Source organism: Diadema setosum, chromosome 20 (assembly GCF_964275005.1).
Source record: "Diadema setosum chromosome 20, eeDiaSeto1, whole genome shotgun sequence".
NCBI lineage: Eukaryota > Metazoa > Echinodermata > Echinoidea > Diadematoida > Diadematidae > Diadema > Diadema setosum.
In genome coordinates, this window is record NC_092704.1 from 6,336,533 (window position 1) to 6,363,536 (window position 27,004).

General features: G+C 39.4%; 1 protein-coding gene across 1 annotated transcript in view; it reads right to left on the reverse strand.

Moving 5' to 3' along the window:
* Positions 1–27,004, reverse strand: part of LOC140244049 (polypeptide N-acetylgalactosaminyltransferase 13-like) — a 123,591-nt gene that overhangs the window by 62,540 nt on the left and 34,047 nt on the right. Inside the window, exons 3-4 of the mRNA XM_072323700.1 lie at positions 18,395–18,567; positions 16,664–16,871 (exon numbers count right to left, since the gene is read on the reverse strand). Coding sequence (XP_072179801.1) covers positions 16,664–16,871; positions 18,395–18,567 — 381 coding nt within the window. The remainder of the gene's footprint in view (positions 1–16,663; positions 16,872–18,394; positions 18,568–27,004) is intronic.

Below are 27,004 nucleotides of genomic sequence, written 5' to 3' on the forward strand. Positions count from 1 at the left end.
CTCCCGACTCGCGAAATTCACGAAAATAAAACCCCCGCGAAACATATAGCGTATACAGTATCTGTTCCCCGAGTGTACGATATGTGACAGGTAATGTGATAAGGACTACACTTCACCTACACAGGAATTAAAAAGGAAAGAGAGACCCCAGTGGCAGTATATTTCTCAGCCAAAGACACTTAATTTATTCTGTACCCTGACAACAGCACTCTTTTAACTCCAAAAGTAAGTCATACATCATATCTTATTCATGTCACGTAAACCCTGGCAGTAGTCTCTCATTCTCTCCCAATGAGGGTATCTTTACAGATAGATGTATTCTTCTTAAAACCATATACAGATGCTCCACAATTCTGCACCTTAAAGAGATGGTATAGTATTGGTGGAAATGAGGGTTGGGCTTATAACTTTCTGTGAGATACCAAGAAACCACTAATTGTACAGAGCATACCATTTTAAGAGGAATTCAAGGATTATTAGATGGAAATCGGTTTTGGAATGGCTGAGACACCCAAAAACAAAGTAAAAACAAAGCATTCCTAAAAGGTGGGTCCCACCTTTTATTCCAATTGTTCCATTTTGGATATCCCAGCCATTTCAAAACCAATTTTCATAAAATAAATGGTAAATCCCTCTTGGAATTACAAGCTCTTTCATATTTCATAAGAGGTTTGTCATTGTCTCACCAAAACATGTTAGACACCTGAAGTTAGGTCTCATTCATGGTAAATGTGTCTACAATGTATTTCGTGATGTACGTTATTATATGTGTAGGGCCTCTGAGAATAACAGTGTTTAGCCACTGACAGAGCTACCCTACTGAAACAAAACAAATAAATAAATAAATAAATAAATAAATATATTCAAACCTATATGATCCCTTTAAGGTGGTACATTGTATATCACCAAATCCTCATCATGGGTCATCTCTCTGAGGAAATGATTGAACACACATTAAAATCTCACCTATTTCCCTCAACTATCCATCACTCCATCTATGATTGGGGTAAAAACAAAACAAATCAAAATCCTCAATCATTGCCATGTCCCTTATCACTGCCATGTCCCAGTTTGGCCAATCCATTATCCAAGAACAAAGTATGCTAATAAATGTATTTGGCTGGAAGGCCTAATTTCCCAGAAGTCCCAACTCCACTTTTTCCCAGAAAGTTCCCCCCTGACACTGGCTGGAAAAGATTCATTTCCTCCTTCTTACTGTAAAACATTTTTGCTGTAACACTGGCATTATTTTAACCTGTTGAGGATGAGTCCTGAGTATACTTGAGCAAGCATCGATGATAAATGCATGTTGTAGCAAAATTAGACTGTCCTCAATGAGTTAATATCACATTATCACTGGCATCTCTTACCCTTTATGTATCTTACAAGTATTTGTCATGAGATTCTTGTATCAATAGTGCTTTGAATCAATACAATCGAATTGTCTATAGCCTTTCTCCTATGCGGCGATTTCTAGAACTTCTAAAATATGTATACTAAACATGTCATATCACATGTGCAGTATAGCAGGCACCTGTCAAGCACGGCCAGCTGTCCCTCAATTTTTCTCTTTTTTTTACCTTCAATTTTTAAGTTAAAGGGATGGAACAGTTTTGGTTGAGACCTAACTTCAGATTTCTAACATTTTTTTTTTGTGTGTGTGTGTGTGAGATAATGAGAAACTTTTTATGAAATATGAAGACCATGTAATTTTAAGAGGAATTCAGCATTTATTTGATGAAAATTGGTTTTGAAATGGCTGGGAAATCTAAAAAGAGTGATCCTAAGAAAAGGTGGGACCCAGCTTTTATTACCATTGCTTTGTTTTACTTTGTTTTGGGGTGCCTCAGCCATATCAAAACCGATTTTCATCAAATAAACTTTGAATTCCTCCTAGAATGGTATCCTCTGTACTATTTCATGAGTGGTTTCCTGGCATCTCTAAAGAAAAATGTTAAAAGCCAAATTCTCATCTCCACCAATACTACACTATCCCTTTAATATCTCATCTATAGTCACAAGCTGCCAATCAAAAGCTGAGCCAAAGCTGCCAAACTGAAGTGCTCTAGAGCTAGTTGTCAAAGGGAATTTGCAACTCCTCAAAGCATGAGCCAAGCTTGTGGAAATATCTACATTATCAATCTCAATTTCCATCAGATTTAACATGCCTGCCAATTGCAATTGCCTTGGGAAAATTAAACCAAGTGTGATGGAAATTGACTGCTATACTCCCAATAATGTGCTACCTTTCCTTAATTCTAGGTCTGTTTCTATAATATATGAAGAAATAAGTTTGTTTACCTTCAGCCCAGTAACAAACCATTCTATTCACCTGCTCCCTCAAATTAAGTTTCTTAAGGCAGGAATCACTGAACATTCATAACTTGTTGCTACATAGGGCAAGCCTCAAACAAGCTTTGCGGCTGTTATGGCAATCTGTTATGAATCAAGCATGCATAGAATGAGAATGCATTTGGGTTGATAGAGAAATAGTCATTTGCATACATTGTGCTCTTCACTCGCTCCTTTAATCATACCATGGCCATTTAGGTGAGCAAGTATGGACTTAACTGCGACTTACATAAAAGCTTTAAAACAAAATCCTCCAAATTTACCTAAATTGAGGAAGTCACCACTTCCTTTCCTACTATGAAATGTACCGAGTGACACACCTACTGGCCATTCAAAGTTTGAAAAGCAGAAAAGTTAAACCCTGCCTTATGTTACAAAGCCTTCAACTTCACCATAGTGCTCACCTGTCAATTATGACCACTTTTATTCTCTGTCTCTCAATGAATAAACATGATATTTATCTTCCATGCACACCTTGCAAGAGGCTATAACTAGTGTGTCAGACTTACCATAGAAAGCAGATTTTTTTTTTCAGTCAAACACGTATCTATGCCTTTCTAAGAATATAGATAAATGCCAATGCCATCAAAAGTTCTGGAAGGGCAAAGGGCAAAAAAACAAAAGATTTATCTGAAGAAAATATGAAAAGAAAGATCAGAGCTTATTTTAGGAGTATTTTGCCAAAGCCACAGCTGTAGCATGACAGACTCTGACATTTTGTTTACAGCTGGGCTCTTCTTGTGTTCAAATGCACACAGATTACTGCTACTTTATTATTGATAGCACTGCCAACTGGAAGAAGAAATTATGGAGCCTATGATTCCACTTGTCAGCACCTCATAAAAATACTCCCAATTTTTCATCCCTCATCCCCCATCAGAAAAAGAACCATCTAGGAGTCGTGGAGGAGGAGGAGGAGGAGAAGGTTGTGTAGCTGACTGGATGGATGTTGGAGAAGCTGAGAAAGAAAAAAACAAGACGAAAGAAAGGAAACCACCCACACTGGATGCTTAACATCAGGAGGACCGCATCCAGATATCAATCTGATGCTGATGCCTCGCTGGTTGCTAGGAGACAATAAATCGGCCATAAAAGTGTCCCTGAGTTATGACACTGATGCGAGCGCGGCAGGCTGTGATGGAACGGAACGAGCAGAAACACTGAACTCATCTATCGTTCTTGCTTTACCTGTGAGCCTGCTGTCTGCCATAAGAGGTCTAACCTTGGATGCTATCCACACCCATTATGGCCTAATTAACATCTCATTTTCCCATTTGCTTTAATTTTCCCCCTCTCTTCCCTTGACGTAAAAATATCTACCATCGTCATTTCCAGTTGTGAGCTCTACATCGTTAATTGTTTCATTCCCTTTCAAATATCATGGCATTGCATCACTGTTTCACTTTACTGAAAGATCTTTGTGTTCATTTTAATATGACCTTCATGACATCGTACATGTTGTGTAAATGCATCGTTTTTGACATTTCAGCCTTTCTGTTGTTGTTGTTGTTGTTGCAGCAAATGAAGTGCATTGATGAATAAATTAAATACACTAGAAGGCTGCATTGATCCCAGCTCAAGAGGAAGAGAGTATGAGGGCAGCATTATATTTACAATACTGCATCATTTAAAGGGAGAAGGGTAATGTTAAAAATAGTAATTTCATTAACTGTCACATATGACGTGAATATACAGCAGTCTGTAAACAAACATCTGGCAGAAGTTGGTACCCGAAATCTCCATCCCCCACCCCCTTTTGCCATGATCTACTCTTGAAAGGTAGCAAGCTGTCTAATTTTGTCAACAAGATATTCTTTTTGAAGAAGGCTACGGAGGAGGGGATTTTCACTCGCTTTTCATCAACAACATCTTGTTGTCTTTGCTTCGGGAGGAGCCCATCCAACTCCACACATCATCCATTAACCAGTCTGCTCTTCCATGTGCCGAGCCGACATGCTAACATACAGTATTTAGTGTTACTTTATGCTCCCTCGAGCCAACTACACTTGCTCTCTAAAAGGTTGAGCACACTGAGAAGGTCACTTTGCAAGGCATTTTTGCGAATTTACACAAAAAAGTTGACTATATCATTGACAATTAAGAGGAGTATTTGGCACAACACAAGCACACATACTATTTCAGGCTATTCAGAACAGAAAAAGTCTTTCCTTGTTTGCCTGAAAGCTACATTTAAACAAACAAACAAACAAACAAACAAACAAATAAGCATATTTAACACTTAAGGGAACATCAAGTTACTGCACTGCGAATGTTATTTTTGTTTCCATTGGAATCAGAGCAAAAGATTTACTCCATGATATTTCTCTTTTTCTTTCACAAACTGCATACCTACCATGTGCAACATATTTCATAAGTTTTGCAACTGAGAATTTTCTCAAAATAACAGACAAACCACAATTCCCTTAAATATCTATTCTCATTTCAAATGGATATAACTTTGAACTCCATCTTTCTTGAAAAGCTTTCAATGCTAGCCCTTATCAGGTCCAAAGTAAAACTTCATGGACAATAATGTGATCATTTCAAGAGAAAGTGGATCTGACGCCATGTTGAAGGGAGTACCATTCTGGAAACCTTGCATGTTTCACTGCACCGACAGAAATTTGGACATGTGGGACTTGGAGGACAGAGAGAGGGTGGACAATGATACATATAATTTGATTATGACATTTTCATTCAGTAGTAATTACAATGAAATATTACCACTATAATTCTAATAGTGTAACAAATTTTCCCTTGTGAGTTTTCCACTGTTGGTAATAAATATGAAGTCTGTATTTTCTGGTGTATACCAAATTTTATAACACTTTGCCTAATTTCTGGAGAAGAACTTATGTTCAATCTACAGCTACACATAAATAATGCAGAGAGCATGCCTTATAACCAATGCATCAAACCAGGGAGGTGAGAGGATCAAACTCTGAGAAGTTTCTTGTTTTACCCGTTGAGGAGTCCTGAGTATACTCAGGCAGGTGTCTATGGGAAATGCGTGTTGTAGCAAAATCAGCCCGTCCTCAACGGGTTAAAAGAAAAAAAAAAAGGAAAAAATTCTAAATGTGTGGGTGTTAACTATCTTTTTTCTTTTTCTTCTTCTTTTAAGTACATGAAGAGGTGTGCTGATGGCAAGATGCTCTAACAAAAAAAAAAAACAAAAAAAAAGAAGAGAGATACTGCCTAATAAATCATCAATATTAACATCCTGCGAGGGGAAGACGTCCATGGCAAAAGTCGCACCAGGAGCAATATTTCAAGCTCACAGAGGGATCACTGAATGAAGGTAAGCATCGCTGCATGGGGACATAAATCTTGCACATCTAGTCCCGATGGCTTCCTCTTTCTATACCCTAATACCCACGCAATCTGCAAGAAAATATATAAAAAAAGGGGCTCCTCTTTTTAAATCTTCTTCGAATTGAGTCCCTATTTTCCTATCACTGCAGCTGCATCATCCTCTTACACCAATGAAGAACAAGACAAAGCATTCCCCCAGCTAATTCTCATCCCTCCTACATAAATGATACAAAAGTAGATGTTTGGGGGCGAATTCTCCAAAAATCAGGATTCCATCCCGAATTGCTTGCAGCACCCTCAAACTACTATGGACTATATTGTACTTCATTCCTCCTAACATTGAATTCAGAGATCCTCTGCTCCGACACGACAATACGGCGTGTCTTGACATCAAGTTTTGGCCACTTTCCACTGGTGTATACAGATGCATCAGGGTCTCGGTGGACTGTTGTCCCATGAGGCGTCTGATGGAAAATCTTCCTTTAAAACTTACAGATGAAAACTTCTCCCATCTACTCCAAGATATTCCCTGTCCCTCTTATCACTTCAGCCATGCATGTGACATTAAAAAAAAGGAAAAAGAACTTTCAAGTTGAAGAAGAACCTTTCCAAAAATTCCTTTACTGCACTCCATTGAAATCTAGACATTCAAAGAATCATAGTGAAAAGGCACTCCATGTTCAAAGAGACTAAACAACACAGAGCAAAAGATCTGACAAATATAAAAGCAAAAGTTTTATAGAAATTGGTCTCAAAGTCAGGATGTGAAAGAATTTCAGCAATTTACTTGATTTCACTGCTCACAGTTCATGTCTGTTACAGCTACACTACTATGTACACTGTATATAACATGAGGTGATTGTGGCATTTCTAGATTGTTGACTACGTACATGCCAATTTAAGTCAGTTTTATGTCATAATTTCATATAAATGTAATCATGTTTGCAGTGAACAACTTATTGCAACAAAGTCTGTAAGCTCTTGCCTGTTCTCTACAACCTTGCAATCATTATGTGTGATACCAAATTATGATCATTTTCTTTGTGATGTCACGCTAATAAAGATATACCTACTAAAAATCAACAGACCACAGATTTGATGGTATCCCTTTAATTAGAACCTGTCCACACCTACTTCTCAAATAGAAAATGGAGCTGATGGGTTTTTGGTCTCAGAGGAAATGTGGTAAAACATTTGTATCCCATGCACTTGGTGATTTGCCCCATTGCAGCCAAATAAAAAGGAAGTGACCATAAAACTGAATTGTAAGTGCATTTATTTCTGTTTTTGTATGGTTTTCCCTTCTCTACAAGTTCAAGGACATACTTAAATTAACCCTTCTTTTGCCATTTTAACAATTCTGTGCATATGTTCTGAAAGTATACTGTGAATGAAGACAGATTGAGTAAGACCCTAATTCTTATTGTATTAAAAATGACTGGTGCATGGGGGGTGAGACAGTCAATAGTTAAACCTAAATCCACAAAGTTAGTTTGTCTGAAACATGCCAACTTTAACCCGTTGAGGACAAGTCTCGAGTATACTCCGGCAGGTGTCTTTGGGAAATGCATGTTGTAGCGAAATCAAACCGTTCTCAACGGGTTAACAATAATGATATACACACAAAGCTCAGCAAGTACCAGCAAATATCAGTAGCATGCAATTGGTTAATAGTAATCTATGTATAAGGCCAGCTTTCAAAAAGCCACACATCTTCCATGCAGAAATACAATTGTATAATGTCCTGTAGACACATATTGTAATTGCACTAAATATCCCTTGTGACTTGACAGAATTTCAGCTCTTGAGTTCATGTTTGCTTCATTATTTCCTTCCTCAATCCATATACATTTCCCTCGTAAACTGATGCATCTCTTTTCCTATTTTTCCAAATTCATCTCTTTTCCCTCTCTTTCTCGCTCTCTGTTTACTTTTTTTTTCTTCAATATTTCACTCTTTTCTCTTCCTCATTTTTTTTTTATCATTACTAATATCTTGTTTTTTCTCCCCCTTCTATATTTTTTTTTTCTTACGCTCCCTCCCTCCCCCCTCTCTTTCTTCTCCTTTTTCCACTGGCTGCGACATCAGTGACACTACAGTATGGGAAGAAGGGGGAGCATCTGGCGAAGGTGCGGAGAGCATCCTTTGGAGGGTGGCGAACAGATCCAATTTGCCACTTTGGGACGTTGGAGGCAATCAAGTTAACCACGCATGTGATTGCCAGACGGCTGCCGATGAGCTTTAATTACCGCTGTCTTTGCCCCCGCGCCAGAGAGCGAGAAAAAGAAAAATGTTCCTGGTAGAGGAAAATGTGGTCAGCAAAAAGGGTGGGGGAGCTTTGGTGGTGGTGGGGGGGGGGAGGGGAGGGATGGAGGAAGGGGTGGGGGCGGGATGGAAGAAGGGGTGGGGGCAGTAGGAGAGGGTATAGGAAGGGAGAAAAGAGTAGCCATGCAAAGCCCTCTTCCTTCTGAATCTGGGAGACATTCCAAGGTGGGCGTGATCCTGTTTATACACGGCTTAAAGCTCGCACAGGCGTTTGGTGATGTTTTGCTCGCGGTGAAAAGGACGCACATTCACGAACATGCCAACAGCTCCTCTATCATTTTCAAATTCATGTGAAAACACAAGTAACTGGGGGACTTTATACGAAGGCATTCTTCATGGTTTCTCACTCTTTTTCTCCATCTTTCACTTCTTTCATGACATGTGATTAGGGACACAGATTTGTCTGATTGTAATAATTCAGCCTGGCAAATCTTCGCAACTCTCTGGAGTAATTGTCCATATTCTTGGCTCCAGAGACCTAAATAACTCTATATTGGCAAAATTTCAAGTCAATTGGACACAGAAATGTCATGGCACAAAGCAGGTGATCATTCATCTGAATCAAATGTCCCTGTCAGGGAGAGCTGATAAATCTCAGGCTGACAAAAAATAAAGCCAAATCTATCCCCTGTCCATGAATCGGTGATACCTGGAGAATCGGTTTCAGTTCCAGTTTGATACCTTGCTCCAATCAATACAATCGGTTCCAAGTATAGAATGGATATCACGCATCAAACCGCGACAGAGTCACACACAGTTTAAAACACAATTCAAACAAGGAAAAGTAGAAATTACGCGGTGCGTAACATATGTCCCCGCCGGAAGTAGCATTTTGTAACAAAATGTGCAATATAGGTAAAAAATCAAGGTCAAAGGTCAAAGAAGTCAAAGGTCAAAATTCTGTGTAGAAGTTTTGAAGCCCTCACCTAGTGCTATCACATAAAGCAAACGGAATCGAAATTGGGTTAGAAATGGCGAAGGAGTAGCATTTTGTAGCCAATGTACAAAATAGGTCAAAAATCAAGGTCAAAGGTCAAAGAAGACAAAGGTCAAAATTCTGTGTAGAAGTTTTGAAGCCCTCACCTAGTGCTATCACATAAAGCAAACGGAATCGAAATCGGGTTAGAAATGGCGAAGGAGTAGCATTCTGTAGCAAAATGCACAATATAGGTCAAAAATCAAGGTCAAAGGTCAAAGAAGTCAAAGGTCAAAATTCTGTGTAGAAGTTTTGAAGCCCTCAACTAGTGCCATCATATAAAGCAAACGGAATCGAAATCGAGTTAAAAATGGCGAAGGAGTAGCATTTCGTAGCAACATGTACAATATAGGTCAAAAATCAAGGTCAAAGGTCAAAGAAGTCAAAGGTCAAAATTCTGTGTAGAAGTTTTGAAGCCCTCACCTAGTGCTATCACATAAAGCAAACGGAATCGAAATCGGGTTAGAAATGGCGAAGGAGTAGCATTTTGTAGCAAAATGTACAATATAGGTCAAAAAATCAAGGTCAAAGGTCAAAGAAGTCAAAGGTCAAAATTCTGTGTAGAAGTTTTGAAGCCCTCACCTAGTGCCATCACATAAAGCAAACGGAATCGAAATCGGGTTAGAAATGGCGAAGGAGTAGCATTTTGTAGCAAAATGTACAATATAGGTCAAAGGTCAAGGTCAAAGGTCACGACTGAAATTCTGTGTACAAGTTTCAAAGCTCCCATGTAGTGCTATCATATAAAGCAAACAGAATCAAAATTGGCTCATAAATGACAGAGAAATAGCAAATTGAAGATTTTGATCACACACGGACGCACACACGGACACACGGACGGACACACGGACGGACACACGGACGGACGGACGGACACACGGACACACACACGTACGGAGCCCGTTTCATAGTCCCCTGCTCGAACTCGTTCGGCGGGGACAAACAACCAGATCTGTCCTTCAATACTCTGGACAAATCTTTTTTCACCTTGAAAGCTGATGGAGTCCTAGTTTGTTGGCAAGTGCCTCTTATTAAACTGCAGACCAGAACTGTCAGCAGTAAAAAAGAAAAAATACATTCATGTTAGCCCGCTGGTTAGCTGATGCTTTCAAAACGAAGGAATAATTTAGCTTTTCTGAGCACATAGTAACAACTTGCTTAATCAACCTCTCCCAGTGGGAAATATTCACATAATTGGAACCCAATCTCACATGCACGAGTCCTTGCTATATCAGATAAAAGTCTCAGGCAAAGTTACTGGTTGCCATAAATGACCTTTTGATATTCAAAATACACATATTGTTAAAACTCATTTAACACGTTCCGTACGGGAACCTGGTAGCCTGCATAATTATGAAGTCTATGGGCATTTCAAAATTCAGTATGGAACAGGTTAAGTTCCTCACCTGGGACAAGAAAGCAAAAAGATGACCTGCTAAAGCTTCGAAAATTTCTAAATGGCTTGTTTGGGACAGGAAAACAAGAAGACAACATCAATTCAAATTTGCCTAAAATGTGCCGTATTTGGGATGACAAGGCCAAAAGGCGTATTTGCTAAAAAATGCCTTTAAAGTGCCTTCCTTGGGATAAGAAGGAAAGATGGCGACTTGTTGAAACTCACTTTGGTACCTTGTTCAAGGCGACAAGGCAAGATGGCGACTTGTTTAAATTCATCCAGGCATGTTTAATATCAATGACAAAAAGGCAAGAAGACAACTTTTCAAAACTTGCCAAGGCCCTTTGTTTGAGCAAAAATAAAATATGCCTGTGCTAGTTCAAATTAGGTTGCCTTCTCCCTTTCTTCTCCTACTGCTGACTTCCGAAAAATCACTGCCATCACTACACAATGCAGTATGTTTAACCAACAAACACTCTGGCAGCAGCATCAGTCTGTATTAAAGGGAGGGTACAGTATTGGTGGAGATGAGAATTGGGCTTTTAACTTTTTGTGAGATACCAAGAAAACACTCAAGATATAGTACAAAGCATACCATTTTAAGAGGAATTCAAAATTTATTTGATGAAAATCGGGTTTGGAATGACTGAAACATCCAAAAACAAAGTAAAACAAAGCGATCGTAATAAAGTGTGGGTCCCACACTTTATGAGAATCGCTCTTTTTTGGATATCTCAGCCATTTCAAAAACAATTTTCATCAAATAAATGTTGAATTCCTCACAGAATTACATGCTCTTTCATATTTCATAAGAGGTTTCTCATTATCTCACAAAAAAATTTTAAAAACCTGATATCGTCTGTTGAGAATGAGAAGGGCGTTACGTTGTCCCGAACACTATGGATTTAGAGGCAACTTAACGCCCTTATCATTCTCGACCGACAATAGTCTCAACCAAAACTATACAATCCCTTTAAGGGATGATGTCTTTCAGTATAATCTGATACCGTGAAATGGCTCTGAACAATTACAGAGGGAGAATAATCATGTGATGCACCTTGTCCACAGCTGCCAAATTTATGGTTATGAGGGAGTGGAAGATCACACAAAACAGACACCATTGTCATATTACACTCTTGTAGTTCTCACTTCAGTACTCGCATGCTAAACAGCTAACAAAAAGACATGCTCAAATTACCCTATAAGCGCACAAAGCTTACTCTTATTTCGAAGCATCATCAGGTGCTTTTGCCAACCTCCTTCCCACAACAGCTTGGTAGCCAACGAAAAGCATTTCCCTTTGAGGGATAATTTGGTCTGCTGTGTGAAACACACTTGGCTTCAGGAAAATAGAATTATACCCAAGGGACATAACATCCTGATATAAAAGTGATACAGGATACTTTCATGATAACAAAGGCCTCAGGACTGGCAGTTTTCTTTCATTTGTTAAGGAAATTTCTTCATATCCGTGTTGGTTATAATGGGAGCGCACTGTATTACTGGCGTTTGCCGTAAAATGAGAGGAATCAAAAGAACAATAAATCAAAATACCAGAAATACTTAATACAGTTTTGATAGCTTGAGTCATTAAGACAAACACCAGACGTTACAGAGATATGGATTCCGATTTATTTTTCTTTTGTGACAAAGGTGATCATCTCCTTCATACTGTCTCGAGAGGAAGGCTGTAAAAACACCACGGCACTTGATCAACTCCGCACACCATGCATCCACCGTCGGGACTGGCCCCTACATGAGCGGGATATTGGAGTCATGTGGACGACGCCAGGAGTAATTTCTTCGGGGACCTTCGCAAATCCCTGAACATGGCTAGCGATTAACTAATTACGCAGACAGGATGACTAATGCCCTCGTAATCTCAAGAGTGTGCGGATGTGTGGTCCATAACACCATACTAACACTTAGGCAGAAATAATTGGCCCAAAGACTTCCTCTTCTATTGGGTAAAAAGAAAAGAAATTATCTCATCCTTCACCAGCAAATTCTTCCTTATTACTGCCATGACTCTCTGAAAAGTAGAGAGGTCAAGACATCATACATCCAGCCTTGCATATTAATATGGTTGTTCATAAAAAGCTCATTACTTAATTTTCCCACACATGTATACAGTTTCTTCCCCTCTTAAAGGGATGGTATAGTTTTGATTGAGATGGGAGATTCAGATTCTAACTTTTTGCGAGATGATTAGAAACCACTCATGAAATATGACAGCGCATACAATTTGAAGAGGTATTCAAAGTTCAAAATTGATGAAAATGGGATTTGAAATGGCCGAGATATCCAAAACAAAGTGATGCTAATAAAGGGTGGGACCCATTTTTTAATACGATCGCTTTGTGTTACTTGTTGGATATCTCGGCCATTTCAAAGCCAATTTTTATCAAATAAACTTTGAATTCCTCTTAGAATCGTATCCTCTTTAACATTCTATCGAGCAGTTTCTTAGAATCTTGCAAAAAGTTAAAAGCTGAATCCTAACCTCAACCAACATAATACCAGCCCTTTAAGTTGGATTCCCCCCCCCCCCCCTCTCTCTCTCTCTCTCTTCAGAGAGAAACATATTTACTATGTTTCCAATTAACCTCTTGGATGACTGGAAAAGAGATGATGCAGGTTCTCAAAGTGATGACAACTTTGTGCGTGTTCAAAGAAAGATTTAAATACACCAATGAATGTGCTGGCATGCAACAAACGTTTCATATTCTACCAAATATCTGCTAAGCTGCGGTGGTTACACCACAGGACACACTATTCACCTGTCATTAGATGTGGCCATGTGAACACCATGTGACCACATCACCATGACGATTCCTTGCCAAATATGAAGGCAAAGCCTTGAAAGGCTGCAATGTATTTTTTGTGTTCTTCTTCACACACAATTAGTCACTCAAATACCATGTAATTGAGTACAGGGTCATCGCTATTTGGTGTCATTTCATCCCCTTAATTATTCATGACATGAATTTTACGACAGGACTTCTGCTGGTCCTCTCCGGCATTGAATAAATGTGGTCACCAGAAAAGGTATGGCCGAAAACCCACAACTCACACCTCGTTAGAGCATCTCATGAATAATTGATCCCTTTTTTAATTGTGCACATGGTATAATAAACTCTGCTTCATTTGCTTGTAAGAAGAAATACCAAAATAATCACACAAAGACAAAATTAGTGTCTGTGATGAAAAGGTTACATAATCACAAAATTGGACTTCAAACCGCTCTAAGGGGCATCTGAAAGTATGCCGGTTTACAACCCCAGAGTCAAGTTATGCAGGCAGCATCCAATGATGCTTTGGGTAAGTTGTCTTTCAGCACAATTGACTGGATACAAAATCCATACGGCACATGAATGTAATGGGCTTCACCTTGAAATAAACACTTCCGGATTGATTTGCTTTGGTCCCTTTATGGCCATTATTTTCGTTCAGTGAAGAGCGTGGATGCATACTGAATAATTTGTCACAGATAATGTAATGGCCAGCTAAGTACTGCACATTATTTCCAATACCTACATGTACCAAGGTCACAGGGAGGATGCTATACAGCAAGGAGGCACATATTCTCTTTTCCAGAAACGTATACCATATCTGTGCACAAATGAAGTTTAAAAGTTCTATTAAAGCACCCTTTAAGAGATCCAAGCGCTACTTTACGTAGCCCAGCGATGACTTCAACCACAAAAAACTGCACGGTCGCCCCTCTTTAACCCACTGAGGACGAGTCCCGAGTGGACTCGGGCAGGTGTCTATGGGAAATGCGTGTTGTAGCAAAATTGAACCATCCTCAACGGGTTAATCTGGACCCAAACTCTCAATTCTACTTGAACGCCATGTTTTACTGACTTGGTGCCCATAATAAAGCTAGGTACAGGTGTAAGTCACCCAAACATGGAACCTTGCAGATGGGTTCATGACGTATTTTCAAGATATGATGCAGTGCTTCGCTGGAAGGCACAGCAGCAGTAGTGCAAACACTAATGTATGAAACACACTGTGATATGTGGAGGTAAAAAAAAAGAGTAACTATACCCTGTACTTGTCATTACATGGTTAATGCTCCTCTCTTGCAATGTACAGCATTTTAAACTGTCCTAATTTCTTCAAAATCTCCTCTCTCAGAACCTTGACATTAATAAAGTACATGTAATCCCAACACATGGTTTGCAAGGACACACAAAAACCTATTTGACCATTTTTTTTTGAATGACAGTGGAATTTTGAATGTTCAACATTACTTTCAGTCACCCTGGGTTTAAATGTCGAATTCACTGCGTAATGATTCATGTAGTAACATGAATTTGATTTGGAGAATTTTTTTTTTCCCCAAAATATGACAATGCTGAATATAATCTTGAGTGTAATTTGACTGAACTAAATTGGGTGTTCTCTTACAAAAATCAACACTTTATATGCTGACTTATTTACTGTTTCTATATGTCACAGCCTGGTCAGTAAACACAACCGGAAGACTGACAACAAAAACAACAACAACAACAAAAAACAGTGAGAAAAAAAAAGGGGGTGGGGCTAATTTCCAACCCCCAGTTTCTGTCTAGTTTGAAAACCAGCACATGAGGTAGAGACACGGTGACAAATATAGACACAAGGTAGTGCCGGCAAGGGGGGGGGGGGGGGGGGGGGACTGTCACCATATCATCCTTGACACACGGTAGCATCCAATAATGCCGTAAAAATCGACTTGAAGCAGTACTAAGCGACACTTTATCGGCACAATTTGCTGGCTAATGGAGCGGAACGTGCCAAAAGGGGGACAAGGAAACAAGAAGGAAGGGGGTTGTACAGTATGCCACACTGTTACATCTTCTTTTAGAAAAACCTGCCAATGGGTATACATGTACGATGTACCTCTCTCTGTGAGAATGTCGAAATTTCTGCTGGTAGGAACTACTTTTACAGGGCAATATGCGAGCCAAACTTCAGAGGGGTGTGAGCCAAAGTGCAAGTAGGAAAGTGTCTCAAGAATATTCAGTCTTTTCCTTTCTGTTCATCACTTTCAAAAGAAACACAAACTCTCTACTTATCTATCTCTCTCTCTCTCTCTATTACCCCTCTTCTTTTTTTTTTTCTTTTTTTTTGCTAGTAAGAAGTACGTTACGACAATTTGCAAGCCAACATTCGAAGAGAAGTGAGCCAAAGTGTGAGCAGGAAAATGCTTCAAAAGCATATATCACCTTTCTCCTTTCCGTTCATCACTTTTCAGAACATACAAAAACTTTCCCTCTTGCCCACCCCCAACTCTACCCAAATTTTAGCTGGTAGGACGTACTTCAGTGCAAACTGCGAGCCAAATTTCAAAGAGGGTCAGCCAAAGTGCAAGTAGGAAATTATCTGAAAAGCAAACAACCTTCTTCTTTCCCTTCACTTATTATAGAAACATCAATCATACAGATTCTTCCTCCCTTTCTCTCTACTAGCATGACGACATAATGTATCCAATTGCTGTCCTTTATACACTGTATGTATAGAGAAATCTGATCTGTCTTTGGTATTAACCTTCTATACCCAAGTCATGTGCACGGCTCATCATGTTAAAGATATTCATGGTCACTGACCTCACTTGGTAATATCATTTTTGGTTCGTCCATATAAAAACTGACACAGTGCATACTTCGCTGAAGGTACAGTGTACGAACATTTAAAGAATGCTCACTTCTGGAGCTGATGCAAATTCTCTGCAAACATTTTGTTTGACACTTCGTCGGGATGTTGCCAATGATGCAGTTAGGGAGAACAAGTGGAGTTTACGAGAGCACAAAAGGAACAATATGTGGCCACTTGCAGTTCATCCATGGATTTCATCCTTAAAATACAATTCTTCTTTATGACACAGAAATTAGCTCCTCCCCCATTTTCTACCACTCTTCCCTTTCTGTTTCACCTCCTCCCTTTATCTACTTCCTACTTTGTCATCTCATAATCATTATCATCAATGACAACAGACCTCAAAGAAATTGAGTCATTCTACATCATTATAACCATCACCTCATTCACTATCGCTATCACCACCACTACCACTATCACCCTTATTATCCTCAGCTCTATCTCTATCATTACCTCTGAATATCATCACCTCTATAATTTTTCATCATTATCATTATCGTCACCACCATTAACACTATCATCATCATTGTCATCATCATTATCACTACCATTTTCATTATCATTACTACCATTATCACCATCATCAGCATCAACATCACCTCCACCTTCATCACCTCCATTTTCATGACACCAATCACCGCAGGGCGGGGTCTCACCTGTTATCAGCGATGCGTGACAGGAGGGGTTCCAGCCACCCCTCTGTGCACTCTATGTGAGCGTCCAGGAACGTCAGCACCTGGCCCTTGGCCACCGATGCCCCCCTGAGCCGCGCCCGGATCAGACCGCTCCTGGTTCCCATTCTCTCCACCCGTACGGGCACCGGCAGCTGGCGGATGTAGTCCTCCAGTTGCGTGCCGAGGAAATCTGGAGATGAGAGCAATCGGGGAGGCAGCTTGAACCACACACAGGTGTATCCTGACTTTGAGCAATTTAATAATATTTAATATCAAGACATAAAAAGCCCCAATAAACCTTACTGTGCTTTGATTGCCGAATGGTATGCACTTACAACTGATCTGCATAGATGTTTGGAAAATTAGCATCGATGGATTGAGTTTACCCAATCTTCCTGATCCCTCTTACTGTAACCATGGCCATCCAGATGAACTGAGGCATATATTGTTATGTATACCAGAGTGTGCTTGCTAATCTACAACTAGGCAAAGTTGAAATGGACTACATCATGGTGATTTAAAAACAAACAAACAAACAAACAAACTGTAGTGATGCCAGGTACCTGAGCACATAGCGGGTTAAAGCTCTTGTAGAACAGTAAGTCAACCACTGGCATATGACATTTTGGATTTATTATAGGTTCTGAGTAAAGTCTAGTTCTCTTTAAATTGCAATATTGGAACATTGGATGTGAAACTGCATACTGTTGAAGGTCAAAAATCTAATGAGAAATCCCAGTTGTTTTGGTATACTGTACGACTTTCCCAATACTCATGGAGGCTTTCTGAATATAATATGTTGTGATTCTATTACCTATAGCATGTTGTTCTGAGCTTTTTTTTACATTGTCTGCATAGCTTGGAGAAGACTCCAATGGCTCATCACCATTATCAAGAGGTATCGAAGACGTTTCTCTTCCATGAGGAATGAATGAAGTGCATACATTCCTCTCCTCCCCCTCTCTCTCCCCTTCCCTTCTCTTCCCCTCTCCATCCCCCCCCCCCCCCGTTCCTTAAAGGACAAGTTCACCTTCATTAACATAAGGATTGAGAGAATGTAGCAATATTGGTAGAACACGTCATTGAAAGTTTGAGGAAAATCGGACAATTCGTTCAAAAGATATGAATTTTTGAAGTTTTTGTGCAGTCACCGCTGAATGAGAAGACTACTGCAGTGTATGATGTCACATGCGTACAACAATATAAGGAAAATACAAAGAGAATTTCACCAAATTTCATCTTTTGAAAAAAGTACACATTCCCTTGACTCGTTACTGACATATGTTATGGGTAATATTATTCCCATTGCCTTTAGAAAGAGGCAAGTCAAGTGCTCTTTTATTATGCGAAAAAAGTGAAAATATGTTGAATTTTCTTTACATTTTCTTTATACCGTTGTACTCATATGACATCACAAGCCTTAGTAGTCTCCTCATCCAGTGGTTCCAACTCAAAAAATTTTTAAAATTCATAACTTTTGCATCGATTGTCCAATTTTCCTCAAACTTTCATTAATGTGTTCTACTAATATTGCTGCATTCTCTCAATCCTTATGTTAATGAAGGTGAACTTGTCCTTTAATCATTGCTGGTTAGCTTTTTTCCAAGCATCAACTGCAGCTTCTTGCCAAGCCTTCTCTGTTGTGATTTTTTGCCGAAACGACCCCTCCCCCCTCCCCCCCACACACACACACACCAGGTCTCCCACACGCACCTCTCTCGCTGGCGTCATCGACGAGTATTATTTCGACGAGGAGTTCCCTTGGCGACCGGTTGATGATGCTGTGGATGCTGCGTAGCAGCGTGCTCCACGCCTCGTTGTGAAAGACGATAACAATGCTGGTTCTCGGCAGCTGGTCAAGTGGCGGGTACGTTTTCCTCTTGCACCTACAGAGCAGGGGGAGCGTTTGGGGAGAGAAAGAGGCAGCAGAAAGGGGGGAGAGGAAAATTCAGGATAGTTTCAGTACGTAGCACAAATGTCTTAACACTCTTAGACAACATACGATGCAAAGCGGCGCGAACTAAATTAGAAACCAGGCACTTACCAGTGTTACCCCACAGCAAAACAGTATCTTCTCCATTTCACAATTTCTATCACAGATTAACAATTCTGGATAGAAGGCAAATGTGTAGGAAATGAAAGTATGAGTTGCATGTGTTTTTGATTGACTGATACTAGTTTTTGCTTCCTCCTGGTCAGAGCTACATATCCAGTTGCTATTAGAATTGAGCATTAAAGTGGGCCTCTTGTTTGTTGTTTACGTGTGTTTTTTCAATGTAAGATGAGAGTTTCAGGCCCAATAAGTGTACCAGTACAAACTTCCTTCTCTTGTGAAAATAACTTCAGGAAATGTGATATCTGCCTTCAACAGGAGTTGTAAGTGCTCACCTACTAGCAATAATCAAACATTTCTTCCTTAACCCATTGAGGGACAGACTGATTTTGCTACAACATGCATTTCCCATAGACACTTGCCCGAGTATACTCGGGACTCATCCACAATGGGTTAATGGAAAGAGCTGCAGAAGAAAACACCAAATGATGAATTAAGCTCTCCACTGGAAAATGGAAAATAATTTTCATATTTCTTCAAACGCTCACACGATTCAAAATTTAAACTGCCTTGGGATGGAAAAAAACAAAAACAAATTAGCATTATTATTAGTACTACTATTATCATTACCATTATCTCTATTATTCATTGTTATCATTTTCATCATCGCCGTCATCATTAATTACTATCCACTGAATAGAGACATTATAGACATCATACAGTCATGTATCTAAATACATGTACATCACATTGGGGAAAAGGGGGAAAAATGAGCATTATGTTTGCGGACGAGAGTTGTTATTCAGACTGCATCAACTTTTATTGCACAGGTTATCAACCTGCTATCAAATGTACAGTTTACTTGCCTCTGACATTGGTTGACAAGAACCTCATTGTTTCAATCCTAAGCACCATGGGAGTGAAGCGCTTTCACTTAATATGTGAACGTCCTTTTCTTTGGAATCATGAAGCGCTACAGCACAGACAAAGTCTTGCATCAAATCAGACAATTCCATAACCACTTTCACTGGGTTTTTTTTTAAAGAACTCTGCCTAGAATATTGTGCAATGTCAGTATTTGCTAGAACCAAACTACACAGAATAAATGTGTGTGGATGTGCATGTACAAGAGTACAAGTTCAACGGACACAGGAAGGAAATTTCACCTCCACGCAACTTTCCACCGACACCAACATGCTTGGGTAAGTAAACGCACCTGTGTCATCGGTAAAACACTACATACCGTGTTGTTTGCTTCCCCCTTTTCTCCTCCAACAGTACACATCCTAGTGGGTGATGCAGTCGCATCGTATCTTGCTAGTAAAATGCATTATACATGAATTCGTAGATAAGGCTAACATGTCGGGCCTCACAAATTTTTCACTGCTTTTTATTTTGCAAAAAGAACTCCAGACACCATTTTTTCCCCATCAAATGACCATTTGTATAAATTTTTGCATTAAATTTTTTAGAAATGCATGTTTCTTTTTCTATATTATTAGAGTCTAGTTAGGAACCACTCTATTTACAAGCTCCCTTCAATTATTCTTTTTTTAGGCAGGGATTCGTGTACATGTAGCATTCATAAGTTGTTGCAGTGTAGGGAAAGACTCCTGCAAACTTTGTGGTTGTAATTAAGGTGACCTTTCGTGGACAAAGCATGCACAGAACTTTGAATAAATTGCAGAAACAGTCTATCATTCATCAACTACACCGTCTGATTGACAAATTACCCTTCATCGACATTGATACCTACAAACATCAATTATTGTGTTCGTCTATTATAGCCATAGTATACAGTATGTACTCTTGAGATGTGCATGCCAATGATTTTTTTTTTCTATCATGGCTTTAACTTAAACACTGAATAATTGGTGTTTATTACATCAATGAAGGGCAATTTGTCAATCAGTTGCAAGAAAAACAAAACAACTCAATGCAAGAATCATTCATTTGAATATCCTATATCTAAATTGAAAGCTATGTTAACTAGTTTATTACAACTCTGCAACTGTCTTCCAAGAACAAAGGCTTTCATTCCTTCCTTTCTGTTTCATTATCATACAAGTAGAAATTTACGAAACATGTCTGCAAATCAGTGGGAGACTTGGCAAGGCACATATACAGTGACCTTAAAGGGATGGTACAGTATTGGTGGAGAGGAGAATTGGGCTTTTAAGTTTTTGCGAGATACCAAGAAAATACTTATGAAATAGTACAGAGCATACCATTTTAAGAGGAATTCAAAGTTTATTTGATGAAAATCGGGTTTGGAATATCTGAAACATCCAAAAACAAAGTAAAACTAGACTCGGAATTTGTCAAGACTGACAAATTAGGTGATCCAATTTTTTTTTTTTTTAATCAATGATTCGAGCTTTCACCTGAGATTACGGACATTGGTCGTGTGATGTTTGGATTCTCATTTTGAAAAGGGAGTCAGACCTGCCATCTTGGGAACCGAATTCCGTATACACTATCAAAGAAGCAGAATGAACTATATTTGACATTTGACCCCACTTTGCACCCCCAAGATGGCATCTGAGCAAAAAGTGGTTATTTTGTGAAATTATTCTTGTAACATGGTCTTTGCGTGTGCAACATATGGGAAAGATAAGACATGTATTCACCAAGATACAGGATGAAACATTTATGACCTTTGACCCTAATTTACATACCCAAGATGGTGTCTGATCAAGTAGTTGTTATTTTAAGAAATAATGTACGTGACATTAACTAAACATGTGCAAAATATGGGGATGATAGGGGCTGTTTTTCTTGAGTTATTGCAAAGAAAGTTGGAAAAAGAAAGAAATATGAAAATACATCGAAGATAATCTTTAATTTCAACCACTTTTTTGGACGTGATCCCGACACCATAAGAAAAACAAAGGGGACACGTACGATAGCGGAAAGTCTCAGCTACAACATATTAAAATCTGGGAGAAATTCACCGAAGGGTAAGTGAGCTAGTGCTCGATAAAGACAATCATGTCAATTTTCACATCTAGAAAAATTCCCTCCCATAGAGATAACACGTCATAACGAAGATAAAGAAAGAAGTACATATGACCTTTGACCCCGATCTGCACAGACAAGATGGCATCTGAGCAAAAAGTGGTTATATTGTGAAATGATCCTTGTAACACGGTCTTTACGTGTGCAAAATATGGGGAAGATAGAACATGTATTCACGAAGATACAGGATGAAACATTTATGACCTTTGACCCTAATTTACATACCCAAGATGGCGTCTGATCAAGTAGTTGTTATTTTATGAAATAATGTACGTGACATATACTAAACATGTGCAAAATATGGTGGTGATAGAGTATGTTTTTCTTGAGTTATTGCAAAGAAAGTTGGAAAAAGAAAGAAATATGAAAATACATCGAAGATAGGCTTTGATTTCAACCAAGTTTTTGGACGTGATCCCGATACCGTATGAAAAAATGAAGGGCACATTAAGATAGCCCAAAGTCTCAGCTACAACATATTAAAATCTTAGAGAAATTCACCAAAGCATAGGTGAGCTAGTGCTCGAAAAAGATAGTCATGTCAATTTTCATTTCCAGAAAAACTGCACTCCCATTAAGATAACACGTAAACTGGTCAAATTTGACAAGATTACTTTCAATCCAATATTACGAGGTGATGCCGTCATCTAATCAAAATGTTGTGATATATTAATGAAAGAGCATTTAGTAAGCTGCAACATACTGAAATCTGGGTGAAAATTGGCCAAGGATAAGTGAGATACGCTCGAGTGAACTTGTAATTTGATGACGTCATTTTGAAAATTTGCTCTTTTTATTTTATTAAGAAATTTGATATCTTTTAATCATTTTTCCAGCATCGTCAACCCATGAAATGACATGTACAACTCATCAGCTTTCAGAATATGTAAAGAAAATGGGGGGTCACCGTCCATCCTGACGAGTAAAATCGGATTTAAAATTGGCGGTTTTTTGGCATTGTTGCACTGTATATCGCCATTGACGCGCGCGCGGAATTTCAACTTTGACGGACCCTTATGACGTCATATTGAGTCGGATTGACTTGAAACTTGGTAGACATATTCCCTGACATTTCAGGCAGGCGATAAGTGTGAAAAAACTGGAAATTTCTATTGCATATGAGCTGTGCGTGCGTATATGCGCGCGCGCGTACGCGTCCGTAAAATTTTTTCAATTTTTCAAAAAATGCTCCAAATGGTCTGAAACGTGTGCAAAAAAAAATTTGAGCTCGATTTGAGCATACAAATATTTCAACGCGCGCGTACGCGCACGTTTTAAGGTATAGATGAATTTTGAGAATATGAATAGAATGCGCTTGACTTGAAATATATGTGACGTAAATTTCATTGAAAAATTCTATTCCATTAATGAGATATGATTGAGAATGTGTTTTCGTATAATGACGTCATAGTGACGTCATGGTCGACTGATCACTTTGATTTTAGTTCGATTGCCGTCTTTGGGAGACGATACATATATGGTATAAGTTTGAAATTGATAGGAAGAGGACTTTCTGAGCTAATCGATGCACAACTTTTGGGGAGAAAGAAGAAAAAGAAGAAGAAGAAGAAGAAAGAATCCGTACAAAAACAGAAGGTGATCCGAGAGGATACTTGGATCACCTAACAAAGCAATCGTACTGAAATGTGGGTCCCACACTTTTTTAGAATAGCTCTGTTTTGGATATCTCAGCCATTTCAAAACCAATTTTCATCAAATAAACGTTGAATTCCTCATGGAATTACATGCTCTTTCATATTTCATAAGAGGTTTCTCATTATCTCACCAAAAAATGTTAGAAACCTGAAATCAGGTTTCAACCAAAACTTTACGATCCCTTTAATCATCAAAACCATGTCATATTCGCAAAGTTGGTCATCCAGCAAGCACATAGGTGCCCTTCGGGTCTTGCATTCTCCAGAAAATTTCATTTCGGCAGACTCTAACCGCAACAACCCTATCCATCTGGCAGTATCAAGATACGAGCCATCAAATAAAAAGCTACAACATGATATATGTGGGGTTGGAGGGGAGGGACAGGGAGAGTGAATTCTAACAAATGCGCCTATAGATTAATGACTTTCACAGGCAGAAAACGGCCGAACGTGTCCGTGAAACTCGTTTCCAATCAGAAGCGCGGTGCGTGGTGGGAGCGTGGACGCGTCGAGATGAAACTGGCGCTGACTAGTGCTCGACACCTGGACTGAAAACTGGTCGGTCTCAAGGGAGTCATCATGGCTGGAGTGATATATCTGTTTCTTTTATCTCATTATTGAGTGCTATATCATTTTAAACAAAGCCAAACATGCCCAGTACAAATGTTTTACTCATAGTGACAGTTTGTGTGTATATGTGTGTGAGTATGTCTGTGGATTTATTTCATACGGCCACTATGAAAGCATGAAAGTACTACATGTAAGTCTTATGAGCAAGCCACCCAAGGACCTGAGGCTTTGAATCCCCTCCAAAGGATGAGGCAACGAGGATGACATGCCTCACCTACAATGTAGGCCTATTAAAAACTAAAGGGCACAACTGCTGCTGCTCGCAGGTTTGAACCAGGGACCTCACGATTTTGACACAGTATTGTGATCCAGTAAGCCACAACGGCTCCTCCAATGGGAGTCTGTTACCTCAAAGACAGAAAGAAAAAATATATGCATGTCTGAAATACTGGCATTCTGTTGAACACTCTAAGCTAAAGTAGCCTACGCCATGTGTGATTTTTTTTTTTACTTCTGTATCGACATATTTATAGTAGAGTTGTATAGAAAGAGTGAAATCAGTGATATTCTCCGATCACGTGGGTATACTGTAAAAGTGGACATTTTCATGCCTTTTGAAAATAAAAGCACACAAATTTTGTTTGCTTGCTTGCTTGCTTTATAAATGCAACACGACTTTATTCATCTTACCCAGCTATGCGTGAAATATTACGCACATGAAAAATATCCACTCTTATTATATTTAAGTGTTTTCACATAAATTCCTGCACAGTAATTTCAATTGGGAAGGGAATTCCCTAATGAACTGGATTCAATCAATCAAATTCTCGTATCATTGCTTCCTTGCAAGTTGCAGAAAACATCAAGTCTTACAAGCAGACAGAGCAAGGCTTGTCGAGAAGCCGTCTCTGACATTACTTGACTCGGCTGACATGATGCGAACAAACCACGCAAAACCTGTCAATCCTCGCCAACGCACAGAGAGAACACCAATCAGAAATGCGGAAATATTATTCTGCATTTTGCCACATGCCACCAGCATATATTTTTTAGAGGCAGGTAGAGTTGATTAATAGATTTTCTGGGAAAATTTGTCACTTTACAATTTACGAGCTAATCAAGCTAATTGCCCGTAGTGTGACGACGAAATGCACATCACTGATTTCCCGCTCTGGTTTGGCCTACTTGTGACAGTGTCAGCTGTGCAGACTTAGACGGGAAATGAGAAAAGCATCCCTGTAAAACTACAATGTAGCCATGGTTACGAGGAGAGCATCTTAAAGTGCAGTGCCACCCCCTGTCTAATTTGGCTCATTAGCTCGAAGTAGAATGGAACCAACAGAATGGTCTGTAGAGGATACACTTTTAGACTGGACACGAAATAAAGTGAACAGATTTCACAATTTCATGTACATGTGATTTCTAAATGGCCATCCTGATATTGCTCACAAACCATGACATCCAAATGTGAATAGTGTATATGCTGTGTATTTAGCGTGTCTAATTTTTCGCGAATTGGGACTTCCTAACAATTTTGAGAGTGGTTAAACTGCGATTGTGGAGTACCAATACTACTAAAATGGAGAAATACATATTTGCATTCATGTCAGGATCAGAGTTAATGTTTTCGCATATTTTTAAATTCACAAATAGCACCCGAATCGCGAAATCTGCCCAAATAAACACCTCGCGAAATATTCAGCATATATATACAGTATTAAATGGAGTGGCCAGGCCACCACTCCACACATGAAACTTTGATTCCCAAAACTTTGTTACTCTACATCTGATTCTGATGAAATTCCTTCCACTGTGTTGTCTAATTTCAATTCATTTACCAGAGCGATCGTGAACATGGAAACAATGGTTGGATGAACTTGGAAGTTTCAGTATCTTGCATTGCACGGTCAGTAAAAATGGATGGGTAAACAACGATTTCTTTATTTTAAGATACATGTTCCCTGATGCTGTAAATGTTAAGTGTATGTTTCGCAGAATGTCAGGTGATTGCAAACATGTGTGCTGAGGGTAACCATGGCAACAGGACAGATGCAAGCCACTTTTCATCACGAACATCCATGCCACGGGTCTGTCGCAGGTTTAATGGGGAGCACGGCCCCGACGTGATACCACTTGGGAATCGGGAGTCACAGAGCGGGAGAGGAGACCCAAGCCTTGCCAGTACGGGCTGGATACATTATGGAAGTGTCTCCACGGCATGCACACCCATTATGCTGTAACCCAATCACGTCTCGATTGATTCGGGCTGGAAGATCTGGATCTGCAAATACATAGTACACTTCACAGAGACGACCAGACCAATCATCCGAGGTACTCTGCTTCACCAGAAAAAAAGAACACCAAACAATCACCTGTCTTCTGCCTTGTGGCCAGACACAAATATAAAAAGTATTATTAAATGTATTGTTTTGGTCCATATCCCCCCCCCCCCCCAGACATTGCAACTCCTCGTCCGGTAGAAAGGGAAGGGAGAGCGAGCGAGGGACGGGCTGTCAGGTTTTCAAAGATGAAATTTGCTCACTCCATTTGTTCTCATCAATCGTCGTCGGGTGAACGAGATGAGATGAGCTGAGCTGGTGGGGGAGCCATCTGCAGGTCAATTTGGGTCTTGTCTCGGGGATAGAGTCTGTCGGAGAATCAGCAGTACTCATCTTTTTAAAAAAGTCAAGAACATAAACCATGTTTTATGATCCATGATGGATGGGGGATGGAGAGATATGTAGGAGGCGCACACAATGGAGTGTGTGTGTCATGTCAGAGAAGAGGGTGAGGATGTATCAATGTAGGGTTCTCACTTCTTAAAGAAAATATCAAACTTTATGATGAATGAATCTGAAAAACTGCACTTTCAGAGATTTCTCAACATGTGTGTCTGTGTGTATGTGCAGGTGTTTTGCATGTGTATACAGTATGTGTGTTTGTTTGTGTGTGTGCACGCACGCATGCGTAAAAATGCTCAGCTCCCTCATTCTGCTTCTGAGCCTTCCGTTAAATACGATCAGCCAA